Raw genomic sequence first — 21,586 nt, 5'->3', positions numbered from 1 at the left:
CAAAGTGCGGCTGCGCGAGGATGACGGAGCGCGGGCGAAAGGGAGAGGGTGTTTTGGTTCCAGCCGCTCGCCGTCCTTTCCAGACTTGGTCGTCGGAAAGCTTCGGGTTCCTGTCTCCCCTTCCCCTTCCCCTTCCCTTTCCCGGCCCCGGTCCTCCCTCCCTCCCTGCCTCCCTGTTTTTCTACTGCCGCCCGGGGTCCGGGCCATTTTCTGGACCGGGCGCACTACGGTGCGCGGCCCCGGGGCCCAGTATATGACCTGCCGCCTTGCTCCCGCTCGCTTCCCCCGCCCCATGTGGCTGCGGGGCCGCGGCGGCGCTGCCCACTATGGCCCGGAAAGCAGTTAGCAGGAAGCGGAAAGCGCCCGCCTCGCCGGGAGCTGGGAGCGACGCTCAGGGCCCACAGGTGAGGGCTGAGAGGCCGGGCCCCGGGTGATAAGGCCGAGGCACCCAGAGGATAGGGTTCGCAAATCAGGGAACCGGAACGAGGTCCAAGGTCTTGGGGGGACGGGGGGCGGGTGAAGAGCGGAGCCGTGGTCAATAGGATCCGGGCTGGGCCAGCAGGAGTTCACTGAAAAGCAGATAGGCAGCAGGGGTGAGGAACTAAAGGGGAACGTGAAAACGAGACATATTCCGGGGAGGCCTGCAGCCGGGAACGGGGCTTGAGGAGAAAACAAACTGGGTTTCTGAGGAAGGGAAACCGAAGTCGAGGAGAATCGGGAACAAAACCTCCCGTAAAATACCGGGAGAGACCGTGAAGTCCGCCTTCCTGTGGCCCGGTGAAGGGGAAATGATTGCGTCTCTCGTATAGGAATGAGCCTCCCTTTGGATACCCAAGCTCTGAACTGGGCCTTTTGGCACTTGGACCCCTAGATGAAACAGCAGGTTCCAGGTATCACTCCTGTCCTGCTCTCTGGGTCCCTTCAGACTCAGATTTCCCGTGCCTCCCACCCCGTTGGTGTTTGATTTTTGGAATGCTGTAACTGCTTGGAGCGCAGACCTGGTGACAGGAAGGCGGCCACTGATAGGGCATCCCTGAAAGACCTGGGACCCCAGTTGGGCTCCTTGGGTTGCACCGTCCATGCTTCGCGGGGAGTACAGGCTGAGAGGGAGAAGGGGGTCCGTTAGAGATGCAGCCGAGGTCTGTATGTTAATCTCTCGGCCCTTCACTCCCTTCTCTATCAAGGATAGCTTTAAGGTACCTGATTCCTTCACTTATAAAAGGCCTTAGTAAACCTTTCATACTCTTTTCTGCTTACATTCCTTTCCTTTTCAGCCCTTGTTTTCCATAGGTATCACTATGAGCAGCATCTTTTCAATGTTGGAAGAGTTAAACTGGACTTCTAGCTTGACTTTCCTGTTCCATTGTATTTGTATTTCTGTTGTATGTAAATCCTGCAGGTTGAGTTCTTAGTGATTTCTCTAATACAGTAGGATCCCTTATTCTGACAAAGGTAGCCAAAGCAGTGATTTCTAATTTTGCTTTCCACAGTTTGGCTGGGATCACTCACTTCACAAAAGGAAAAGACTCCCCCCAGTGAAGAGATCCTTAGTGTACTACCTGAAGAACCGAGAAGTCAGGCTACAGAATGAAACCAACTACTCTCGAGTGTTGCATGGTTATGCAGCACAGCAACTTCCCAGCCTCCTGAAGGAGAGAGAGTTTCACTTGGGGACACTTAATAAAGTGTTTGCATCTCAGTGGCTGAATCATAGGCAAGTGGTGTGTGGCACAAAATGCAACACGGTAAGTTTCTGGGTGGATGTGAACTATCTCTTAGTTCTGGATATATGGCTCCACATGTCCTAGAATCTCTCACTGCTGGTTTTCGCCATTAGTTCTTTGGGGGAGGAGATTGCCTTATTCTCCTTTCCATTCCCTCCTATCTGTTCATGACTTCTTCCCTTTTCTATTCCTTTTCCCACTTCCACATTTCTTTTCTGGTAAATCTTCAGAGGAGTCTGTTTCTTTAGGCCTCTTGCCATATGGATATGCCACTGCTTCTTGATTTTTTTCCCCCCGTTTTTATGTTGTCTTTTAAGTCAGAGGCCTCAGAGGAAAGAATGATGGTCTGGGCATCATTCAGGATACAGGATAGTGAAAACCTAGGTGTTGTCTGCTAGGCTAAAGGCATATGTAGAAGTATTTAAACTCGTACTTGGCTAAAGATAGGAATAAGACAAACACTTTCTTTTTAGGGGATAGAATCTAAAGATGTATTTCCTATAAGAAAGGGCAGGGAAGTATGTTCAGTGGTATATTTCAGGATGTATTAGGTTGGCCAAAACGTTCATTCGGGTTTTTCCATAAGATTTTATGAAAGCCCTGAACAAACGTTTTGGCCAACCCAATAAATGTTTGGTCTTTGCAAAGTAGCCTTCTGAAAAGAATTCAGTAGCAAGAAAAATTGAATATGACATGAGTAGGAGAGTATTTTTACGTAGAATGACTTAGAAGATAGTTATAAGTGAATGAAGGGGAAATTTTATCAGTAAATTTAACCAGAACAATTAAAGGCATGGATAAAATATCAATCCATGATTGGATATTGTGGATATGATTAGAACAGAAGAGCACAAATAGCATGATGTCAGAGGAATGGCAAGTGAGAAAAAACAGGGCCTACAGGTGGGAAGTGATTTTTTTTTTTAAATTTATTTATTTATTTATTTATTTTTGGCTGCTTTGGGTCTTTGTTGCTGTGCACAGGCTTTCTCTAGTTGCGGCGAGCAGGGGCTACTCTTTCATTGTGGTGCACAGGCTTCTCATTGCGGTGGCTTCTCTTGTTGCGGAGCACGGGCTGTAGGCACGCGGGCTTCAGTAGTTGTGGCACATGGGCTCAGTAGTTGTGGCTCACGGGATTAGTTGCTCTGCACCATGTGGGATCTTCCCGGACCAGGGCTTGAACCCGTGTCCCCTGCATTGGCAGGCTGATTCTTAACCACTGCACCACCAGGGAAGCCCTGGAAAGTGATTCTGATTAACATGTGAGAAAAGATCAGATGTAGGTCCAGCTGCTCTGTTTTCACCTCACCCTGGGTGAATAGACAAGAAATGTCATAATGGCTGGGTGAATTTACCCTGGACAGAAACACATCTTGGATTAATTGAAAGAGAAGATGGCTCTAGATCAAGAAAGTCTTAAGTACTAGGAGAAGTATTTATTTATAAAGGACATAGGCAAAGGTTTAAACATGAGTTTTAAGGAACGATATAATACCATGGTGGTTGAGGCCAAGCTTTCATTTCCTCTTTTGTTGAAGGTTGCTTGTTATAAAGAAGGCTTTCAAAAGTAAATAGTGGTGGCAAGCTCCTACAAAACTTCCTTTTCCTAGTCTCTCAGGTTTAAGAGAACTGTCTTGGTTTAAGAGAACTGTCATCGTTGTCACTTGGATTAGAAAGAGTCTTCCATTTAGAGGAATTCATTTCACACCCCATAACCATACAAACCATCATAGTGTTTTGCCCCAGCAAATGTTGCTGAATTTTAAACTGAATTGATCATCATAATCTCCTGCTTCTTGAATTTATTTACCCTCTTTTGAAGGTGAGAATAATGTTGAGTAGTAATTTAACCTACTCTTGATACGTGCCTTTCTGTCTTCCTGTTTCCTCATGACTTAAAGTATTTAAGTAGAGTCTTGCTTTCTTTTCTTTTTATAATTAGTGTTTTTCTTTGCTTAGCTTTCAGAACCAAAATTGGGAATCAGGAACAGTGTTCTTCTCTGAACTTTGTAATATTTGGCAAATGATTCTCTTATCTGTGCCTTTGTTTTCCCATCTGTAAAATGCAAGTGCTGAGAAGGTAGCTGTATACATCTTGGGAAATATTTCAAGTTAGCAGTATCTTACTTGTTCAGAAATAGTAGTAGTGATAATGAATCCAAAGCCTTTTCCAATGCTCTTGGCACTCCCTGGGACTTCCCTCAGTTTAAAAGGAAAATTACTTAAATAGTTAGCACTATCTTTGGATAATATCTGAAGAGTTTGGGGAGGGAGGAGTTCATGTTGGATTCTCAAGAGTAAATTAAGTTTTGATGTATTGAAATTTTACCATCAGTGAAATGATTTAAATGTATTCAGTAGGAAAGGTATACCACAACTGTTTATATTCTAAAATAATCTTTTTAATATGTATCTGTGGGTTAGAAGTGCTTTTTCTCTTGGCTGCTGTTGGTATTCATGAGCGTTTAACTAAGCGTTTAACTGTTAGCGTTAACTAACAGATGCTAAAAAGTTAGGCCATTTCCAAGTTAACTGACTTGGGGCTATAGTATAGAAACATTTGCTGAGGCAGTGGGTCATCTGTGAAAAAAGCAGTAGAGGTTTTGTAAATTATTCTGTAGCTTGATTGGTGGGGTGGGAATTTCCCTGTGCTATGGGCTAACACTCAAACTAGGGGCAGTCCATTCAACCTCTCTGAATTCCCTGGGCCTAATAAGCACAGGAATAAGATTGCTAGCCTATGTTTTTTGCTTTTTTTTTTTTTTTTTTGCCGCACCACACAGCTTGCAGGATGTTAGTTCCCCGACCGGGGATCGAACCCATGCCCCCTGCATTGGAAGCTCGGAGTCCTAACCACTGAACTGCCAGGGAATTCCCCAGCCTATGTTTTAATCATTAACAACATTACAACACTCATATTTTTACTAAATTATTTAAAGAAGGAGAGGTAGTATAACCTTAATTGAAATGTGGGTTTGGGAACCAGGATGGGTAGGTATATTTTCCCGGTTTAGTGTTACAAACTCAGGTTATGTACAGAGCCATACAGAAAAGCTAAATAAGAGAAGCTTCCCAGAAAAACGTTTGAAACAAAAAAACATTTAAAGAGAAAATGTTTAGTTTTGTGCTTTCCATCAGTTGAAGTTTGAGAGGGGGTAAAGATTGAAGTTAGTGGTTTAGGATTCACATATGTATAAGGGATTATTAAAATTGTTCTGTTACCATGGAGAGAGGGTAGAGAAGTCACTCTTGGGTTCCATAAACCTTCCCTAAAATTGCAAAAATATCATTAGATGTATATTTTCTGAGCATGATGTGGGAGGGTGGTGTAGGGGAGCAGTCCATAGATTTCATTACATTTTCGGAGGGAATATTGTGAGCCAAAAATGGGTAAGAACCATTGATATTGGCAGGGGGGTTAAGAACAGAACCTTGGAGAACACCTACATTTATGGTGCAGGAAGATCTGCTACAGGGGGAGCAGGGAGGTCAGAGGAAAACCAGGAGAGTACCAAAAACAATTCAAGAAAGTGGATATTTTGAGAGGGGTTGGTTTGGGAAGGATGGTGATAGGCAGAGTGATAACGTGTGCAGAGTTTGAGGTTTTTAATTTTAGACATGAACTCTTATTTCCCATATTTTGACTTTCAAGGACTCACTCACCTATAATAGATAAAATTGCTCCTTGCAGCTAGGGTGAACCTCCACCGCAGGGAACCATGAAGCCACTCAGTAAGAGAGTGTTAGAAAGGATTTGCAAGGGTGATTTGGGGAAAGGCTTAAGTGGATAGGATTTTCACAGGAAAATCTCCTGTGGAATTATTTTCAGCAAGACCCCAAAGCCTAAGTGATAGTACCAGGCTAACTCCTGTTGCCAGAGCTGCTTTTATCTTTCTCACCAATTCCCAAAGTAATGGTCAGAGGTATACTGCTGACTTCACAGGTAGGCTTGGTGGATCACAATGAAGCAGACAAGATGAGGCTTGGGCTGCAATTTGCTGCCAGATGAGAGGAAGAAGCACTTGGAGAAGCCTAATTTGGGGGGTGGGGTGGAATAGTAGTTACCAGGGTTGAGAAAATAGCTATAATATTATAAACTTGAGTTTACATATTCAAACTCCCAAAATCATAAAAGCAGAATATGAAACTCAATTTGAGACACATGGAAACAAACAAAGGAAAAATGTGGGAGTTTTTTTCTGACTGGATTTTTTATTCATTCCTCCTCGTATTACTATTTTATTTTCCCAGTGGGGTTACAGCCCTTTAGAAAATGCTTTAAAATGCTTGCAGAATTCCTTGGGTTTGGCCAAGTGTACATCTCGGGTTAACAGCATTCTTCTTTTTTTTTTTGAATTTTATTTTATTTTATTTTTTTTCTGTCTTAGCAGTACACGGGCCTCTCACTGTTGCGGCCCCTCCCGCTGCGGAGCACAGGCTCCGGATGCGCAGGCCCAGCGGCCATGGCTCACGGGCCCAGCCGCTCCGCGGCATGTGGGATCCTCCCGGACCGGGGCGCGAACCCATGTCCCCTGCATCGGCAGGCAGACTCTCAACCACTGCGCCACCAGGGAAGCCCTTGAATTTTATTTTATTTTTTATACAGCAGGTTCTTATTAGTTCTTTACTTTATACATATTGGTGTATACATGTCAATCCCAATCTCCCAACTCATCTCAGCACATCCCCCCCACCCCACCCCACCCCACTTTCCCCCCTTGGTGTCCATATGATTGTTCTCTACATCTGTGTCTCTATTTCTGCCTTGCAAACCAGTTCACCTGTACCATTTTTCTAGGTTCCACATATATGCGTTAATATACCATATTTGTTTTTCTCTTTCTGACTTACTTTACTCTGTATGACAGTCTCTAGGTCCATCCACGTCTCTACAAATGACCCAATTTCGTTCCTTTTTATGGCTGAGTAATATTCCATTGTATATATATACCACATCTTTATCCATTCGTCCATCAATGGGCATTTAGGTTGCTTCCATGAGCTGGCTCTCGTAAATAGTGCTGCAATGAATTATTGCATGTGTGTGTGTGCATGCAATAGTGGGTGCATGTGTCTTTTTGAATTATTATGGTTTTCTCTGGGTATATGGCCAGTGGTGGGATTGCTGGGTCATATGGTAATTCTATTTTTAGTTCTTTAAGGAACCTCCATACAGTTCTCCATAGTGGCTGTATCAATTTACATTCCCACCAACAGTGCAAGAGGGTTCCCTTTTCTCCACACCCTCTCCAGCTTTTGTTGTTTGTAGATTTTCTGATGATGCCCATTCTAACAGGTGTGAGGTGATACCTCATTGTAGTTTTGATTTTCATTTCTCTAATAATTAGTGATGTCGAGCAGCTTTTCATGTATTTGTTGGCCAGCTGTATGTCTTCTTTGGAGAAATGTCTATTTAGGTCTTCTGCCCTTTTTTTTAATATAAATTTATTTTATTTATTTATTTTTATTTTTGGCTGTGTTGGGTCTCCGTTGCTGTGCTCCGACTTTCTCTAGTTGCGGCGAGCAGGGGCTACTCTTCATTGTGGTGTGCGGGCTTCTCGTTGTGGTGGCTTCTCTTGTGGAGCACAGGCTCAAGGCACTTGGGCTTCAGTAGTTGTGGCTTGAGGGCTCTATAGAGTGCAGGCTCAGTAGTTGTGGTGCATGGGCTTAGTTGCTCCACAGCATGTGGGATCTTCCCGGACCAGGTCTGAAACCCATGTCCCCTGTATTGGCAGGCAGATTCTTAACTCCTGTGCCACCAGGGAAGCCCTCTGCCCATTTTTTGACAGGGTTGTTTGTTTTTTTAATATTGAGCTGCATAAGCTGTTTATATATTTTAGAGATTAATCCTTTGTCAACAGCATTCTTATCTGTATGATCCTTCTATATTTTGTAGTTAGGATATTAACCTGCTAATTAGGTTTTAGTTTTTTAAATGGCATATGGTTATTCTTTGTCTAGTAAGAAATGTTCACAGTTATCCCAGAATTAGTTTTTATCTTATTTTGAGAATATTTGACTCTTTTGAGAGGAAGATTTTAGATGTGGAAAGTGATAGAATTGCTATCTTGGCAAGTTCATTCTGCTGGGCACATGTGCAGAAGTGTTTGTAGATTGAAAATCATTGTGTAAATGCTTCAAAAAGTCTAAAGTACTATGTCAGGTTAATTGATGTTATAAGGCTTTAGGAAGAGGAGCAGTAGGAATAAGTTTATGCCTCTTATATGTGATGGTGCTAGAGTTGGCTGCCCTTTTCTGACTTGTCTTCATCTTGAGAAGGTCTTGCTTGGATTAACGCAGGTATGGGCTCCAGGAATCCTGTTTCATGTAGTGTGTTGCAGACTTTAGTCACCCTCTGTATGTGAGGGAATTAATGGTCAAGAATGTTAGGGTGTGACCCATGTACTTATGATCAGTTAATCTATAGCAAGAGAGACAAGAATATACAATGGACAAAAGACAGTCTCTTCAATGAAAATTGGTGCTGGGAAAACTGGACAGCTACTTGTAAAAGAGTGACATTAGAACATTTTCTCATACCATATACAAAAATAAACTCAAAATGGATTAAAGTCCTAAGTTTAAGACTGGAAACCGTAAAACACCTAGAAGAAAATATAGGCAGAAAACTCTGACATAAATCATAGCAGTATTTTTTGGGTATATCTCCTAAGGGAAAAGAAAAAAAGCATAATAAGCAAATGGGACCCAATTAAAAGCTTTTGCACAGCAAAGGAAAGCATCCACAAAATGAGAAGACAACATACTGAATGAGAAAATATTTGCAAGTGATATAAACAATAAGGGGTTAATACCCCCAATATGTAAACAGTTTATACAACTCAATATCAGAAGAACAAACAACCTGATTAAAAATTGGGCAGGGGCTTCCCTGGTGGTGCAGTGGTTGAGAGTCTGCCTGCCGATGCAGGGGACATGGGTTCGTGCCGCGGTCCGGGAAGATCCCACATGCCGTGGAGCAGCTGAGCCCGTGAGCCATGGCCGCTGAGCCTGCGCGTACGGAGCCTGTGCTCCACAACGGGAGAAGCCACGACAGTGAGAGGCCCGCGTACCGCAAAAAAAAAAAAAAAAAAAAAAGGGCCGGGGACTTCTCTGGTGGCGCAGTGGTTAAGAATCCGCCAGCCAATGCAGGGGACATGGGTTCAAGCCCTGGTCGGGGAAGATCCACATGCCGCAGAGTAGCTAAGCCCATGCACCACAACTACTAAGCCTGCACTCCAGAGCCCGCAAGCCACAACTAGTGAAGCCTGCACACCTGGAGCTCGTGCTCCACAACAAGAGAAGCCACCACAATGAGAAGCCCACGCACTGCAATGAAGAGTAGCCCCCGGTCGCCACAACTAGAGAAAGCCTGTGCACAGCAATGAAAATCCAGCGCAGCCAAAAACAAAATAAATAAAATAAATAAATAAATTTATTTATTAAAAAAAAAATTGGGCAAAAGGCCTGAATAGACATTTTTTCAAAGAAGACATACACATGACCAACAGGCATGTGAAAAAATGCTCAATATCCCTAGTCATCAGAGAAGTGCAAATCAAAACCACAGTGAGGTATCACTTCACACTTGTGAGAATGGCTTTTATCAAAAAGACCACAAACAACAAATGTTGGTGAGGATGTGGAGAAAAGAGACCCCTTGTATGCTGTTGGTGGGAATGTAAATTGGTGCAGCCACTATGGAAAACAGCATGGAGGTTCCTCAAAAAACTAAAAGTAAAACTACTATATGATCCAGCAGTTCCACTCCTGGGTATATAGCCAAAGAAAAAGAAAGCAAAAACTCTTAATTCAAAAAGGTAACGTGCACCCTAATGTTCATAGCAGCATTATTTACAATTGCCAAGATATGGACGCAACCTAAATGTCTTAACAACAGATGAACAGATAAGATGTGAGATATACACACACACACACACAGACACACACACATACATATATATATATACATACACTTGCACACAACAATGGAATACTCCTCAACTATAAAAAATGAAATTTTGCCATTTGCGACAACATGGGTGGACCTGGAGGGTATTATGCTTAGTGTAATAAGTTAGAGAAAGACAAATACTGTATGTTATCACTTATATGTGGAATCTAAAAAATAAAATGAATGTATATACAAAACAGAAACTGACTCACAGGTATAAAGAATAAACTAGTGGTTTCCAGTGGGGAGAGGGAAGGGGGGGAGGGGTAAGATAGAGGTTGGGGATTAAGAGATACCAACTACTATGTATAAAATAAATAAGCTACAGGATATATTGTACGACACAGGGAATATAGCCAATATTTTATAACAACTTTAAATGGAGTATAAGCCATAAAAATTTTGAATCATTATGTTGTACACCTGAAATGAATATAATATTGTAAATTAGCTATATACTTCAATAAAAATTTAAAAATTAATAAAAAGGGTTAGGGCCGTGCTTCCCAGGTGGCGCAGTGGTTGAGAGTCCGCCTGCCGATGCAGGGGACACAGGTTCGTGCCCCGATCCGGGAAGATCCCACATGCCGCGGAGGCATGGCCGCTGAGCCTGCGCGTCCGGAGCCTGTGCTCTGCAACGGGAGAGGCCACGGCAGTGAGAGGCCCGCGTACCGCAAAAAAAAAAAAAAAAAAAAAAAAAAAAAGGGTTAGGGCCTGAACAGCAGTCCTATGGAAGGATTCAAGAATTTTAGGGCAGCTTTTCTCAACAAGAATATTGATGGTGTTTTGGTGGTTTCTTCCTTCTCTGGGACTTTACCTCGTATTGCTGGAGATTTCACATTCTTGGCTTCTGCTCCATAGATGCCAGCAGTCCCCCTCTACCCTGCACCCTCAGTTATTGTGACAATCAGGCACATGCATGTGTACACGCAGGCACACATGCATGCATTTTCAAACATTGTGCCCTCAGTTGACAACCACCTCAGAGCTTGAGGCGGGCAGTTTTTCTCTTAAGTGATCTGAGCCCTTTATTTCAGGTATAGTCTGTTGGAAGCTTGGGACGTTGGAGAATGAACATAGGAGTAACATAGTGACTCTTGCACTCCAGGCTTTTTTTTCTAGCTGGATCCTTGATAGACATTACAGTCAGAGAAAAAGGTCTTCTCAAGCTCACACATGGACGTTTTTTCTGTTGGAATGGGAGCAGTGCCCGGGTCGGGTTCAAGATGAATGAGAGTTTTTCCTGGTGGTATCTAGGAGTATTGCTTTTTAGCTTGACCTTAAGCAGGATTCTTCATATATTTCCTGGTGTAGAGATAAAAGGGAGAAACTGACCCAGAATTGGCAACCGGGTTCAATCCAGGATTATGGTTGGACTGCAACATTTGGCTTCTTCTTCTTCTTTTTTTTTTTATTAATTTATTTCTGGCTGCGTTGGGTCTTCATTGCTGCGCGCAGGCTTTCTCTAGTTGTAGCAAGTGGGAGCTACCATTGCGGTGCATGGGCTTCTCATTGGGGTGGCTTCTCTTGTTTCAGAGCACGGGCTCTAGGCACACGGGCTCAGTAGCTGTGGCTCGCGGGCTCTAGAGCGCAGGCTCAGTAGTTGTGGCACACGGGCTTAGTTGCTCCGCAGCATGTGGGATCTTCTTGGACCAGGGCTCGAACCCATGTCCCCTGCATTGGCAGGGGGATTCTTAACCGCTGCGCCACCAGGGAAGTCCCAACATTCAGCTACTTAAACTGCTGATTCCACTTGAATGCCCTTATATGCCTTTGGATCCTTGGAGGCCATCAGTCCCTCTCACTTGTAGGTGGGGATGTTTTCATCAGGACAGTTTTTGAATGTGAGAAGAAATGGAGTAATATTTCTGCATTTCATTGGCTAGAATGTAGTGGGACAACTTTGTGTTTTGTGTCTGCTTTTACTAAATTTATAACCATTTATTGAGTTTTTCCCATGTGTAGCAAGACACTGCTTCATGTGGGGTTGCAGTGATATAGAAACAAATCTCAGACAGAGCTGGAAGGGACTGTAACCACTGGCCTCCACTTTTTTTTAGAGTTGAAGAAACAGACCCAAAGGGAGAAAAGTTATTTGCCTGAGATTCTATAATGAGTTAAGTTTGGGTCCTAATTTTCCTTATTCCTTGTCAGAATTCTTTATGTTATGCCAAGTACTCCTCAAACGTTCACTGCAATACCCATAATGGCAGAGGACTGCCTGACCTCTGCTTAGCTTGGCTGGGATACAATACATAGCTGTGTGCAAAGTTAATAACAACATAGATGCCTCATTAGACGCGCCAACCAGGAGTGCTCCCGAGAGAAGGTCATTCCTAGCTAGGGTATTCAGAGAGGATTTGCTAGAGGAGGAAGAGTCTTCAACTGTGGGAAGGAAGCAGGGATGTCCATTCCATAGCAGAGTCAGGAATATACAAGGAATGTTGAGCAACTCTGGATAGACCCATTTGGCTGATGCTGGGAAGAAACAAGGGAGAGTGACTCAAGTCGCTGGGGATTTGGTTGACAAGACTAACTGAATCTCCTGTAGGTAACTTTTTTTTTTTCTTTTCCTTCTGACTCATGTCTAGCCTTTAATAATGAATAATCCTGTTCATCACCTTTCTCATCTGGAGAATTGAGTCACATGCTTCGCCGCATGGCCCCTGGTGAATTTATGGCCTCTTCCTGCAGCCCTGTAGACTTGGAGGATGGGGAAACGTGGGTAGCTGAGAGCAGAGGTTTGCTGGGAGGTGCCTGGCAGGCTAACTACCTGCTGAAAGTTAGTAATGAGGTAGTCTGGTTACTTGATTTGGTTCCTGTTTTCCTTGGGCTCTTCCTTTAGTCTTCTTTTGCCAGTCAGCCTTCTTCTAAATTGATGTATATTTGATTTCTGATTGCTTAGGCCTTTGTTTCCTAAGCATGACTCAGGAACTGTCTGCATCACAATCACTTGAGGTATGTGTTTAAAATGCAAGTTTCCTGGTCCCCACTCACAGAAGGGATTTTTCCTTCTGTGAAACCTAGGAATTGGAATTTTAAACAAGCTCTCAGGCAATTTTTATATGAATCACTGGCTTAGACTTTATGCTGTATAGCAATAATTTTTTTGTCACCTTATTAAATCTAGACCATTCATTTGAATTCTCCTTGTATTTTCTAAACCACACTCAGGGCATAGGTGGAACATCATGTTTAATGGATCTGAAAGAATTTTCTTGTAGGCATCTTGATTAATATCTGTTCAGCAACCAGTAGTATGTAATCAGATCTTATTTCTGCACTTTGAGGAAGCCCTTGACAAATAATTATTTTCCTTATATGCCAGTTCTGGTCTCAACAGACAAAGCAAGAAATTTGCCCATTCTTTTTTTGTGTGTGTGTGGCTGCGTTGGGTTTTTGTTGCTGCGCGTGGGCTTTCTCTAGTAGCAGCGAGCGGGGGCTACTCTTCATTGCGGTGTGTGGGCTTCTCATTGCGGTGGCTTCTCTTGTTGTGGAGCACGGGCTCTAGGCGCGCAGGTTTCAGTAGTTGTGGCACGCAGGCTTCAGTAGTTGTGGCATGCAGGCTTCAGTAGTGTGGCTTGCGGGTTCTAGAACGCAGACTCAGTAGTTGTGGCGCATGGGCTTAGTTGCTCCACAGCATGTGGGATCTTCCTGGCCCAGGGCTCGAACCCCTGTCCCCTGCATTGGCAGGCAGATTCTTAACCACTATGCCACCAGGGAAGACCCTGCCCATTCTTTTTTTAAGTCAGATCTTAGCTTAAGTCATTACTTTCCAATTTTTTGGTCTCTTTACTAGAAGAGTTATAGTAAACAAGTCAGAAATATCAACAAGTTTAAGTCATTTTGTATTGTGTATTTGGATTCAGAGAATCATGGGTTGAATCTGGGCTCCATTTCTTACTAGCTTTGTACCCTTGGACAAGCCAGGTAATTTCTCCTTAGCCTTTCTTTCACCTTTAAAATAAATGGAGTGGGGACTTCCCTGGTGGTCCAGTGGTTAAGACTCCACGCTCCCAGTGCAGGGGGCCCGGGTTTGATCCCTCGTCAGGGAGCTAGATCCCACATGCATGCCGCAACTAAGAGTCCGCGTGCCACAACGAAGATCCTACATGCAGCAACGAAGATACCATGTGCCTCAACTAAGACCCAGTGCAGCCAAATAAGTAAATAAATACATATTTAAAAAATAATAATAATAATGGAGTGAGTAGTATCTGCCTAGCTCAGTCATGAAGAAAATTAAATAAGATGTTGGTTAGCTCGGTGCCTAGAACATGTACTTAGTAAATTGTTGATGTAATTAATGGCAGTGGAGGAGGAAGTGGTAACAGTAGTTTGATGGTTCTAGCCTCTAGGTGTATTTCTGGCCAAATTCAGGTACATAAGATAAGATAAGAAGTGACCATTTTTCTACCCTGTAAATTGGTTATTTTCTGTATGTCAGTCACATCCCAAGGAGCTTAAACATTTAAAAATAATTCATTTAGATATAATTTATATAAGAAAAAAATACAATTAGGAAATTATAGTTAATTTCATCATAAAAGGGATATAGATAAAAGCAAAATATTTTTCTGTATACAAATTAAAGTGTAAACCAGTTCTGATAAGGATGTGGTGGAACAGGTCATATATTTATTGTCACTAAAACCCTTTTTTGAAAGTAATTTGGCATTATGTTTCAAAGACCTGGGGTGTATTGTTTGTTGAATGAAGAGCCTAATAAGTATTATACCCTTTGACCTAATATTTTCATACTTTGGAAATTATCCAAAGGAAGAAAGAAGTCTTTTTTAACAAAATAATTATTGGAAGCTATTTTATCAAAATGTTAACAATAGAATACTTAAGTAATTTATGGTAAATCAAATCTGCATGATATTATGGAGGTATTGACATAATTGTGAAGACTGTAATAACATGTAGAGCTTTTGATATGTTAAATGTAATGAGATACAGAATTCTCTCTGCTGATTATAGCTATGCACCATTATACATGCATGTGATTAAGGACTGAACAGGAACTTGACAAATGAAAAACAGACTTGAAAAGAGGGATAGGATTTTTTTTGGCTGTGTCGTGTCTTGCGGCACACAAGATCTTTCGTTGTGGTGTGCGGGCTCTTTGTTGCAGCACGTGGGCTTCTCTCTAGTTGTGGCGCAGGGGCTCCAGGGCGCGTGAGCTCTGTAGTTGTGGCACACAGGCTCAGTAGTTGCAGCGTGCGAGCTTAGTTGCCCCGTGGCATGTGGGATCTTAGTTCCCTGACCAGGGATGGTACCGGAGTCTCCTGCATTGGAAGGTGGATTCTTAATCACTGGACCACCAGTGAAGTCCCAAGAGATAGGATTCTGAGCAATCTTTCTTGCATTTTTTATTTCCAGTATTGTAGGTAAAGTATTGTCAATAAACTCTATAATTAAAAGAAAAAGTTACTTAAGCTAGATGTTTTTTCTTAGCCTAAAGCAATGGTGAAAGTGGCCTTGCCAGGTTGCCATTCAATGCTTGTCTTGTTTGCTGACGAAGATTGAGCAGTCATGGAGTATACCTCCTCTCTAGGGAAAGGGTGTAAAGAAAGAGCTTGGAAATACAGTGGTAGGATATACGGCAAAAGGAGTTCCCCTCTCAAGTCACAGAAGATTTTTGGAGCTCCAGATAACACCTGGAGAGAGTTCTTGCTTTTCAGTGGGCAGATACATAATCATATTATCATTAAGTCTTTGTGCTGTAAGGCTCAGGAAGTAAGAATGAGAGAATAGGGATTATGTTATTGTTTTAAACTGTTATTATTAAAAGTTTATAATCTCTTAATATACTAGATAATTAATTAGTGTGTAATGACAATCTGCTCTCCAGTAGTTTGCAGTTTAGAGATAAGGCTTCCTTTTAATTCTGAGTAGAAGGTCTTATGCCTTGAAATGCTCTGGGGAACAAAAAGCTGAGAATATCTTGTTTTCTTCTGAATAATCTATACATTAACTATTAGTATCCTTCAGTACTATAGGAGTTAATTTTCATCTTCCATAGGAAGAAATGAGGATCTGTGTAAAATCAGGCTAGTTGACCAATTCTTTTGTTTACCCTTCTATTCTCTGATTGGATGGTATATCACTTGGAAGTAGGACATGGGCTTTGTATTTAGATAAAGGCAACACTCAGTTGAGTTCTGATTTTACAACCTAAGAGAAATTTTTTACCAAATATTTGTCACGGTGCTTGAGGTAGCTCTCTGTGGTGTACTGTCAGAGGCTCTTCACTAGATGACTTTGGCGGATACCAGGCAAAATCTTAGGTGTCTTGCCAAAGCTGACTCTCAGGACTTATTCCATTTTCAACAGAGCCCTCCAAGATCAGGGGTTAAGAATCAGTTTACTGGACATGTTAAACGCTTGTAAAGAATTATGTTACTGGGAATTCCCTGGTGATCCAGTGGTTAGGACTCCATGCTTTCATTGCCGAGGGCCTGGGTTCAGTCGCTGGTTGGGGAACTAAGATCCTGCAAGCTGCGCGCCCCCCCACCAAAAAAAAAAAAGAATTATTATGTTACTTAAATTCAGGATAATTGTAAATCCTAATTTGGTCCTCCTCCCACAAAATCATGATTCTAGTGGGAAAGTATCAGAACTCAGGACCTAATACCAAGTACCATTGCTGATTTCAGCAAGCCAGCCCTATAGCCGTCTTTTGGAGGAGCAGCTTAGATTCACAATTCAAAGAGTAAGAGATCTTAGCATAGCACAGGCACCTGGATTTAGATACAAGAATGTTCACTGCAGTGTGTTTTGCATTACTGAAAATTTGGATACAGCATAAATGTTCGATAACAGGGAATGTGTTCGATAAATTCTAGCATACCCATGCAGCGAATCACCTTAAAGCCATTAAAAATTATTTAAAGGTATATAGATTAATTTGAAAAGGTGTTAAAAGATATAAAATAATATATATGAGGTCACATTTTTATAAATGGAGAAAAATATGTATGCATTTGACTGGGTATATAGTGAAGGACCTGAAAAAAATACACTAAGTGGTAGTAGTGGTGGTGTTCATTTTCTGATTTCCCCTTTTCTATGTTTTACAAGTTTATGACGTGTTACTTTTGTAATTTGGACCCCAACCATGTTATTTTACTTTAAACAACCACATGGGTCTTTCCTTTAATAGACTTGCAATAGAAACAGTGACTCAACTTTCTAGGTGTGACAACTCTTCTAGCTCCTGAACAGTCTAAAATATTTATAGCTATAGAGTCTTGATATTGTTCAAGCAGCTTATTGATCTCGGCCATACCCCTGTCTCCTGCACAGCAGGATGCAGGTGAGTAGGCAGCAAGCTTTTAGAGATGGGCTGGACAGAATGCCCGATTCTCTTGGACATCATTGGAGTCCTGAGTAAGTGCAGCTCATTTCACGGCCTGTGGTCCTTTTCTTTTATCTTTTAATTATGCACGTCATATGTGTTCCCTGAGGGGAAAAAAAAATCAACATTCCTGGATGCATTTTTATTTTTTATTTATTATTATTTTTTTAAAATATTTATTTGGTTGCACTGTGTTTTAGTTGTGGCAGGTGGGCTCCTTAGTTGTGGCACATGGGCCTCTTCGTTGCAGCAAGCAGGCTCCTTAGTTGTGGCTCACAGGCTCCTTGTTGCAGCTCGCCGGCTCCGTGGCATGCAAACTCTTAGTTGAGGCATGCATTTGGGATCTAGTTCCCTGACCAGGGGTCAAACCTAGGCCCCCTGCATTGGGAATTTTCACCACTGAGCCACCAGGGAAGTCCCTGGACTCATGTTTTTAAAAGGGAGGGTATTCATTTAATAACATAGCATGACCAACTTTCCATGTTAATAAATATCCTCTACTCCATCATTCTTAAAGGCTGTATAATAATCCATTGTGTGGATATTCCCAATCCCCTGTGGTGTTTCACTGGTTTAAAATTCACTTTAATTTGGGACTTCTCTGGCAGTCCAGTAGTTAAGACTCTGTGCTTCCGTTATAGGGGGCACTGGTTCAGTCCCTGGTCAGGGAACTAAGATCCCGCGTGCTGCACAGCAGGGCCAAATAAATAAATTAATTAATTAAATTCACTATAATTAAAATTGTTCACCTGTCATTATTTCCTTATCATAAATTTCTAAAATTGAAATTGCAGAGTTTACACATTTTTCATTTTAGATACATATTGTCTAACCATTTCCTGTTGTGTTTCTGGATCTTGGCTCTCTCCTTTGCTCCTCCCCATCTCCGTTTGGGAGAGGAAATGTATTCCTCTGCTTGATTTCAATTATCCTCTCTTTCCCATACTTAAGCTGCCCTCTTGCCTTTTACCATCTGACTTGGTATAGTCATCTTCTCTGTGCGACCTATGTGGATTTGCTTTCCTTTCTCCATTAACCTCCATCTAAAACACTCTGATACTTTGTGAATCTCCCCTCCCCCCATTTTATTAAGCCACCTTGACTTTCTATACACACAATTGCATATGTCTATATGCAGATACATGCATTTAGAGGTGTACTCACTAGTCATACAATCTTCCTGATTGTAAGGCCTTTGCTTTCTTTTTTCCCTCTGTCCTAACTTGTAAGTTGCAGGGAGCCATTAAGCCTCAAGCTTATCTTGCCGCGCTGCTGGTTTCTGGCAGGGATCCCAGTAGGTTAATGTGGAGCAGCCTCATTCTGGGAAATGTTACAGGAGCTGTTTGAAGCCTTGACCCTTCGTCAGACAGCTTGGGGAGATAGTCTCTGGCACTCCATCCACATCCCTGTTCCTTCCTTTGAAAAAGCAAAAAGGCTCTGTCCTTCACATGGTGCTTAGTCATTCCTCTGCAAGGATGAGGGTGAGGTTGGGGGTAAACTCTTGGTTTCCTGGGCCTCTACAGAGCCAGCTGTTTGCATTTCCCTTGTATGAAATCTTTTTCATCTAGTGTAGAAGCCATTATAACCTACTGAATGAAACAAACATTAGAATAGAATGTTACTATTAGCTAGTACTTGTTAAGTACCTATTCTGTGCTGAGCCCTGTGCTAGATACTTTACATTTTATTAGACCTCCTAGCAACCCTATTAGATAAATAATATTATTCAAGTTTTATAGATAAGAAACAAGATTCAGAAAGGTGAAAGTGACTTGATCAAGATCACATAGCTACTAAGTAACCAATGGAATTCAAACCTAGGTCTCTCCCAAGTCCAAAACTGGAGAGGTTGGGCTTAAGACTTTCTTGGACATGAATAGATGAAGCTTTTTCTCTTCACCTTTTCTGGGTGGCAGAAATGGAGCCCTGTTTTAAGGCATAGGGTTGTGTCTTATCAAATGCATCGTCCTTAGTGTACAGAGTAGATTTCTCTCTACATCAGTGCTTCTCAAACTTCAGTGTACTTGGAGATCTTGAGAAACTCCAGATGCTGATTTAATAGGTCTAGGGTGAAGGCCTGAGATTCTTTGTTTCTAACAAGCTTCCAGATACTCCTTTGAATAGCAAAGCTCTAGATCAGTGATTGTTAAACATGGGCAGTCATTAGATTCACCTGGAGATCCTTGAAAAAAATTCACTTTTACTGGCCCCAAACTCAGAAATTCTAATTGGAGGAGTTTTAGGGTAGGGCCTGGGAATTGTTTTTAAATATTTATTTATTTATTTATTTATTATTTATTTGGCTGTGCTGGCTCTTAGTTGCGGCATGCGGGCTCTTAGTTGTGACATGCAGGATCTAGTTCCCTGACCAGGGATCGAACCCAGGCCCCCTGCATTGGGAGCACGGAGTCTTAACCACTGGACCACCAGGGAAGTCCTTGGGAGTTGTGTTTGTTTTGTAGTATTTTTTAAAAAAAGAAAATTCCCCAGGTTATTGTATTGTATTATATTTTATTGTATTATAATCAGTTTGAGAATCACTGATCTAGAAGCCAATATATTATGGTTGCACTGTCCCACACAACACAAAAGTGTAAGTGGGCAGTACATTTTGCTTTATTAAACATTTGAGGGGCTGTGTTGGTTAGAGATCGTTTGTTTAAAAGGGTAAGAAATCCACTCACATTTATTGGAAGGGCTAACTTGCAAACCTGAAGAGCAGGAAGTATCCCTGGATCTCAGAAAAACAAGTAGGAGTTGGAAAGCCCCTAGGAACCAGGGATGTCCATGCTTCCTGTCTTCTGTTTCCTTTTCTCTGGGGACTGGCTTTGGTAGAAAATGGCCACCCTGACAGTTTGGTTTAGTGCCACCAGCCAGTTCCATATTGCTGAGAGAATTTGAATGACCCAGTCCAGTCTAGCCTCTGGACTGGTTCTCCTTGAGCCAGGAGGCCACCCCAGGACAGTGCTGTGATCTGGAAATCTGAGCTGTATCAAACTCAGCTACAGGCCCCCACTCTGAGTGCAGGGATGTGGGGGCCCCCTAACATCATTGGTCAGGTCCCTTGAAAGGTGGTTACTGTAAGCACTTACTATGTAGCTCTGCATGGTTGGGGCAGGAGAATAGAACCAAATAGGGTAAACCCCCTGCTCTTGGAATTGGAAGGACATTATTAGCTTAATGGAGAAGAGAGACAAGTAAAGAATTTTTTTTTTTTTTTTTTTGGCTGTGTTGGGTCTTTGTTGCGGTGCGCGGGCTTCTCATTGCGGTGGCTTTTCTTGTTGCAAAGCATGGGCTCTAGACACACAGGCTTCAGTAGTTGCAGCACTTGGGCTCAGTAGTTGTGGCTCGCAGGCTCTAGAGCACAGGCTCAGTAGTTGTAGTGCACAGGCTTAGTTGTTCCGTGGCGTGTGGGATCTTCCCAGATCAGGGCTCGAACCCGTGTCCCCTGCATTGACAGGCGGATTCTTAACCACTGCGCCACCAGGGAAGCCCGAGACAAGTAAAGATTTTGAAACTGTGATAATATCTAAGTATTGTGGGTAGAGGGCTGTCTTGGGAGCCTACAAGAGAGGAACTTAACCAGCCTGGACATTAAGGAATATTCATAGAGGACATGTCTGAACTGAATCATGAAAGGTAAGGACGTGATGGCCAGGTAAAGAAAAGAGTAGGAGCAAGCATTTCTGGCATTGTGAACAGCATGAGCATGAAACAAAATAATTATATTTCATTGGAGAGTCTTCATTGAAGACCCAATGCAGTCAAAAATAAAATAATTATTATTTGTGTGAATAATAATTAATAAACAGTTCTTTCTAGAGTATAAGGTCCATGGCAGGATTTGAAGCTAGAGAGATAGGTAGGAGCCACATTGAGAAGAGTCTTGATGCCATGCTAAGGGGCTTGAATTTAGGTAAAGGGGAACCATTGGATATTTTTTAATTGACATGGGAAGATTTCCATTTTTATGAAGATGAATGATTATAGTATGGAGAATAGGTTTTTTTGTTTGTTTGTTTGTTTGTTTTGAGGTATGCGGGCCTCTCACTGTTGTGGCCTCTCCCGTTGCAGAGCACAGGCTCCGGACGCGCAGGCTCAGCAGCCATGGCTCACGGGCCTAGCCGCTCTGCGGCATGTGGGATCTTCCTGGACGGGGGCATGAACCCGCGCACGTCCCCTGCATCAGCAGGTGGACTCTCAACCACTGCGCCACCAGGGAAGCCCAGGAGGATAGTTTTGATGGTGACCTTGCCTGAAGGCACAAAGACCAGTTGCAGTTGTCTAGAGGAGAGAGGATGGAGAGGAAGGAGCCAACTGTAAGAATATTTAGGAGATAGTTTGGCAGGACTAGCTGGGATGGTGGGAATGAGGGAGGAGGAGTCTAGGATGAATCCCAGGCTTGTGTGACCAGGCAGATTTTGGTGGCATTAGATGAAATGAGCAATTTGGGGAGGAAGAGTATTTGTTTTAGACACATTGAGTTTAAAAATGCCTGTCCAAAAAAAAAAAAATGCCTGTCAGACACACAGTGACTGTGACTGT

General features: G+C 42.5%; 1 protein-coding gene across 3 annotated transcripts in view; it reads left to right on the top strand.

Annotated features, from left to right (window-relative positions):
- Positions 1-57: 57 nt before the first annotated feature.
- Positions 58-21,586, top strand: part of DCAF12 (DDB1 and CUL4 associated factor 12) — a 45,614-nt gene continuing 24,085 nt past the window's right edge. For all 3 annotated transcript variants that reach the window (XM_060155251.1, XM_060155250.1, XM_060155249.1), the window contains exons 1-2: positions 58-404; positions 1,491-1,745. In XM_060155251.1, coding sequence (XP_060011234.1) covers positions 327-404; positions 1,491-1,745 — 333 coding nt within the window. In that variant the 5' untranslated portion in view covers positions 58-326. The remainder of the gene's footprint in view (positions 405-1,490; positions 1,746-21,586) is intronic.

The sequence above is a fragment of the Lagenorhynchus albirostris genome, chromosome 7 (genome assembly GCF_949774975.1).
Source record: "Lagenorhynchus albirostris chromosome 7, mLagAlb1.1, whole genome shotgun sequence".
Classification (NCBI taxonomy): domain Eukaryota; kingdom Metazoa; phylum Chordata; class Mammalia; order Artiodactyla; family Delphinidae; genus Lagenorhynchus; species Lagenorhynchus albirostris.
Note: the sequence above shows the minus strand (reverse complement) of the source record. Positions and strands in the feature narration are given on the sequence as shown.